The sequence below is a fragment of the Arachis hypogaea genome, chromosome 2, assembly GCF_003086295.3.
Source record: "Arachis hypogaea cultivar Tifrunner chromosome 2, arahy.Tifrunner.gnm2.J5K5, whole genome shotgun sequence".
In the NCBI taxonomy this organism is placed as follows: Eukaryota; Viridiplantae; Streptophyta; class Magnoliopsida; order Fabales; family Fabaceae; genus Arachis; species Arachis hypogaea.
The window spans coordinates 6,766,253-6,772,252 of record NC_092037.1 but is presented as its reverse complement, the minus strand read 5'-3'; the positions used below and the strand labels follow the sequence as shown (position 1 = coordinate 6,772,252).

Sequence of the window (6,000 nt, the reverse complement as noted above, 5' to 3'; positions counted from 1 at the left end):
TCATAAGATTTTAAAAAACTTAAAATTAAATTAAGACTAATTTAAATAGGTTCATAAATAATTTTTTTTAACTTATAAAAAGAGCAAGTTATTAAAATAAATTATTTGCATTTCAATTTTTTCGGATTACAATATCTTAAAATTACATAAACCTTGATAGAAATATAGTTATAGGAATATAGCGATCTAGGTTGAGTCAGATAAGTTAGTTAATTAGTTGATCCATACGAAAAAGAGGGAGATAGCATGGGAGCTTCTAAGGGAGATAGCATGACAGTCAAATTAGTTAGATAATATATAAGTATTTAAAAGAGCATAACTAACAACAAAATCAGTATGCATTACAACTTCACAAAAGCTTCTAACTTCTGAAAATAGTAAATCTGTCACTTGTAATCTAAGTAGTTGATGAAATATTAAAATTCATAGTGATATATATTTATGTACAACCATGGTACTGATTCCATGGCTTTCCACAAGCATAACAGAAATGATGGCCACACCTACAAAACAAGAAATTTAAAAAATTAAATCAAAATACAATAAAATAAAACTTGAGTAATTTTAAAATTAAAATTAATTCAAATAAAAAAGGCAGTACTAATTAGATACTATATACTCTTATTTAATCAAGTTCAAATTATGAAATATAAGATTATGCTATTATAAGAAACATGAGCTAAGTTCAAATCTAAATAGTACAACCGTAATTAAATCAAGAGTTCAAGCCTAAATAGTTTAATCCGTAATTCTGCTGTTTTATGAATTATATATTTTTAACTTTAAATTCCACTTTTTTTTTACACAATCTTAAACTATAAATCTTATATCCTAGGATTAAAGAATAAATTCTAAAAAAAAAGTTGAAAATTCATATAAAATTTAAAATAATTAACATTAACTAATTAAAAGATTAACTTCCTATACTTATTCTTAAAACGTATGATACACGGACACTTAAGCAAAATTTAAAATCTTACATGACATAGAAACACGCATAAATATTTTTTAGATAAATTTTAATAATATTTTTATATTTTATTGATATTAAAATATAAATTAAAAATTTTAATTATTTTTAATGTCTTATTTTAATTATATTAAGTATTTAAAATATTTTTTATTTTAATAAATAATAATATATACTATATTTATGTGTGTCTGGGCGTTTTCGAAAAAGAATTTTTACTATTAATATTGAACACATGCGTGTCGGACAAGTGATCGGACGAGCATCAATGAGTGTCTGTGTCCAAAATGTGTCCGACACGCGAACATAATAACTTAGCGTGTCCATGCTTCATAGCTTAAACAAACAAAACCATGATTTTTCATTAGGAATGCTTAATCAACAAATTATGAACATAAGCATAACAAAAAAATAGAACCAAAAAAACAGTAACATTAACATTATAAGATTGTGCCGAAAAAGAAGACTAATTGTTGATTAGAAATGAATTAACCAAACCTGCAAGAAATGTGTGAACATCCCTGATTTTTTTCAACATACATTCTGCATTTAGAACACCTTCTCCAACTCTTGGCCTTTGCAAGATTCATCACCATAAGATCTTCCTTCTCTCTTTCATTTTCATTCAAACTCATAAACTCCCCACATTCCATTCCAGCATGCCATGCAACTTTACACTGTGCACAGAACAATCTATGACAATGTGGACACTCAGAACAAGTCACAACTTCATTCCCATCATCATTCACCAACATTGCTGAACAATCCTTGAAAGGGCAATAGAATTTCTTTGATGTTGCAAGAACAAGATTCTCACAAAGTGCATTCTCCCATCTTTCAAACACTTCCTTTGGAATTATTGACATGCAATTCTGCGGCTCCAATATTCCTTTGCATTTTGGTTCAGGACACTTCACATTTGATATATTCTCTTGAATCTTTGCAGCTACATATTTTGCAATGCATTCATCACAGAATGAGTGGTTGCAGTTTTGGTTGATGAAAATCTCTTGGGATGGTTTTGAATCCATGCAAATAGCACACAAGAATACTTGATGATCATGAAGATAACTAGGACGATGATGATGAGTTTGATGAGTAGAAGATTCAGAATGAACCTCTTTGAGTTTTCTCTTGAGGCTTATAACTGAAGAATACAGAGCTTCTTGTAAATGTAGTTCCTCTGCATATTTTTCATCATTGATTGGGAATAATTCTTCAGAATCAAAGAGAGCTGAGAAGTAGAAATCATCAACTAAGAGTAGTGAATCATCTACATCAGAAAAAGACTTTGAGAATTGAGAAGAAGAAGAAGAAGAAGCAGAACTTCCCTCCATGATTTTGATATGCTTATCACGTGTTTCAATATGATATATCAATACCAAAATTGTAGTGATTTTAATACTTTAATTGCTACAATTTACAGTTACAAAATCACCATATAATAATGGCAATCTAGGAAACGTAATCAGTCTTCTCCAGATTCTCAAGGCCATGAATGGGGCTCATAACACGAAAAGATCAAATATTGGTACTAATGGCAGCATTAATTAACGAACTTTTCAGTTCTTCTTCTACTCTGCTTTTTAAACCAATGCATGACTGCTACTACTTGTGAATTGTGATCATACTATTAAAGTGATAGCTAAAAAAAAAGTGTTTGCTATGGGGCTAAAAAGTATTGCCTAACTACTAAAATAGGTAAAATAATTAATTTTAAATTTAAAAGTATAAAATTTGAAATATTTTAAAGTTACTATAAAAAGTAACTTAGGCAAAAGTTAGGCACCAAATAAAAGGCACCATAGAATTGGCCTTAAAAAAAAGGCGAGTTAATATTCAAATTGGAACTGAAATTACATTTATATAAGAGGGGAGTTTTTCAATGTTTTTATTTAATTATTTAGAGAGTGTGAAATTTTATCATTTAATATATTTTCTCTTATATTTTGTTTTTGGTTCTACTTAAAGAATATAAGATGAAAGATTATATTTTATCAAATAATTAAAAAAATTCGAAAAAATTTATTCATCGCTCATATCTCAATTTGATTCTTAAGTTTTAATTTATTTAATTTGATCTACTAACTAGATATATTTTTATTTATAGTAGTCCCTTATTCTATTTTTGTCACAAAACTATTAATATGTGTTTGGAAGAAAGAAGAAAAGATAAAGAAGACAGAAACTAGAAGGTAGTGTTCATAACCGGTCTGGCCCAAAAATTCGATCTGGATACAATTACTTTGGAGTTAAATTAGTCCAGTTTTGTTGTGATCCGGTTAGACCTGAAGTTTCAATAAATGACCTAACTAATTTATTAAATTGTGTTCGGATCAAAATTCGAGTTACTTATAAAGAAAAAAAGTCTTTTATTCTCATGAGACTTTAAATATGTATTTTGGTGTGTAATTAACTTAATTATTATTATAAGACTTCAAATTATTATTATTAGACTCCAGTTATTATTACGTGAATGTTGTAATATTATGGAATGATTATTTTCAAAAATTTAGAGGTTCAAAAAATATAGGATTCAAATTTTGGTGATGTCGTGATGCACTATAAAAAAATATGTCTTTCAAATTAATTACAATCTTATTGATTTATTTTTCGTCAAACTTATTGAATTAGAAATAGATAAAAAATTATAAAATTAAAATTTATGGACAAATTCAAGTTCAAATATGAATATCAATTTCTCAATAACAAATTTTTTTGCATAAAGTTTATCAAGACCCGGATGTTACCCAATTTAGATCCGGTTTAAGTGTGGCCCAAAAAATAATGTGATTTCATCGAGTCTAGGACCGGATAAGAGTATCAAAAATAGACTCAATCATTATTTTGGATCGAGTCTGGGTCAAGACGAACCCGACTTCACCCGACCCCATGTGCAACCCTAACAGAAACTGAGAGATAGAGACTAAATTAAATCTCTGTATTGTGTCTGGTGTAAAATATACCGAACCGAATTTTATCTCATTATCATATTAGTTTAAGATAAATACGACACTAAGGGTTAGATTTAGAATTTAAAATGTTAAATGAGAGTATTTTTTAAAAAAAATTATTAAAGTTTCAGTTTTTGACCCTATAAATTTTATTTCTCTATGTTCCCACTTTTTGAAGGTACTTAATAGACTGAAATTTTGTATTTGGGGACTAAAATTTTAGTTCTAGTCTCTAGTCACCAAACATAATATTCAGTCTAAAAAACAAACACATCCTTAACCACGTACTCAGATAGACTAACAGTCATAGTTATCAGAACCGAACCGGTAATTAACCCGGTCATACGACAGGGTTACTAGGTCACTGGTTCAACCGATGGGTCATTGATTTATCCGGTTGACCCGAGTTCGAATCTTTCTCACTGCATTTTTAGAGTTGTGAACAGGGTGCTTCTACGATGATTCAGCAGCGCGCAGGTGCACCGTGGACTCGCGCGGGTTGAATGCAGTCTGAGTGCGAACTGGCCGATTTTCAACGGATTTGACCACCGTTGACTGGTTCAATTGCAGGTCCGCCAGACCATTGGTTTATTAATTTTTTGGTCGAACCGACCGGTCCGGTCCGATTCTGATAACTATGCTGACAATTGTCACGCTAGACTCCTTAACAGTTATTTGATGTGGCAGTTGAAATTTTTTAACTCAATTTATTCTCTAAAAGTCTTTAAAACCCTTAAATGAAATGAAAATTAGGATTTTAAATGTTTCACAGAGAGCAAATTGAAGTAAAATAAAATTCAATTAATACATTGAATGGCCATTAGGAAGTCTAATAAGATAGTTGTCAATCGTTAAATACGTTGTTAACAATTTCTTGACAAAAACAAAGCCAAGAGCTCATGTGAGTCACGAATGTTAAGTTTGAAGATCAAATTAAGTAAATTTAAATTTTGAGAATCATATTAAGGCATAAGTATAATTTTAAAGACCAAATATTAACTAAAAAAAACATAAACAGAGATTCGCCAAGTCAGATGAGATGTGACCCATTACGTGAGCCCGATAATGATATCATTGTCTCATGGTGTATTGCTAAATTTCTATGGCATATAAAATTATAGGAAGGTGTTCCCGTATGACAATGTACGGAGATGGAATTTGATATGGCAAACATATGAACCGTTCAAATATAAATTAAAATATGTTAATGGTTTAGATGGGACAGACGGTTAATAATGTGAAATATAACGGTTAAGTTCCATGGTGTGGGATAAACTGATTTGCACGGTAATATATTGTGGCATTGACATGAAGTACTTGGATTCCAAAACTGGACCTAATGTCGGCTGGAGCCAGCTGGCTTGTTGTTGTGGAGCTCAGCTAAAATTTTTTTTTGGTACACAGCTTGATGTTGGGCCAATTGTAAAATAATGTTATGTAATTCAATTTTTGAAATATATAACTTGTGTTTGGTTTTTGTTCTAGTTTTTTCTTTTGTTGTGATTAAGCCCGTTTCTATCAAGGAAAATAAATAATGTGGGGAGGCAAGATGTTGAGAATGGATACAATAATGGAGAATAAAAGTAGTTGCCTGTATTGGGTAAGGTAACAATTTTATATTAATTAAGTATTTTATATTTTGTACTCCAAAAAAAATGATGGATATGAAAACATATTTGTTAAATAAAATGAATTTTAAATAAATTAATAATATTTTATATATATGATAATAGTATTAAATTAAATATTATTTTTTTAATACAAAGTAATTTTCTGTTTTTGATACACGTGTAAATTAAAAAATTAAATCGTATTTTGTTGATTTTATAGAAGAAAAGTGTTGATTAGGTGAAAAATAGACAATTTTACTTATGAAGTAGTACATAAGTACATTATTATTCGTATTGTCGCGCTTCAGTTACTCTTTTCAAGATGGATCGATGTTATTTATAGAAAGGCATTAATTCATTATGTTTAATTTTTTAGAATAGACAATTATTGGGCATGATATTAGTTTTTTAGAATAAATAGTTATTTTTCGCTGTTGTCTTCGTTGAGATGAAAAGTAATATAAGG

General features: G+C 29.2%; 1 protein-coding gene across 1 annotated transcript; it reads right to left on the bottom strand.

Moving 5' to 3' along the window:
• Window positions 1-403: 403 nt before the first annotated feature.
• Window positions 404-2,523, bottom strand: LOC112718052 (E3 ubiquitin-protein ligase RSL1). The gene is made up of 2 exons (XM_025769963.3): window positions 1,469-2,523; window positions 404-503 (listed from the first exon to the last, which is right to left on the bottom strand). Exons 1-2 carry the CDS (start codon window positions 2,305-2,307, stop codon window positions 440-442), a joined length of 903 nt encoding a protein of 300 aa, XP_025625748.1. The 5' UTR covers window positions 2,308-2,523; the 3' UTR covers window positions 404-439.
• Between the last annotated feature and the right edge of the window lie 3,477 nt (window positions 2,524-6,000).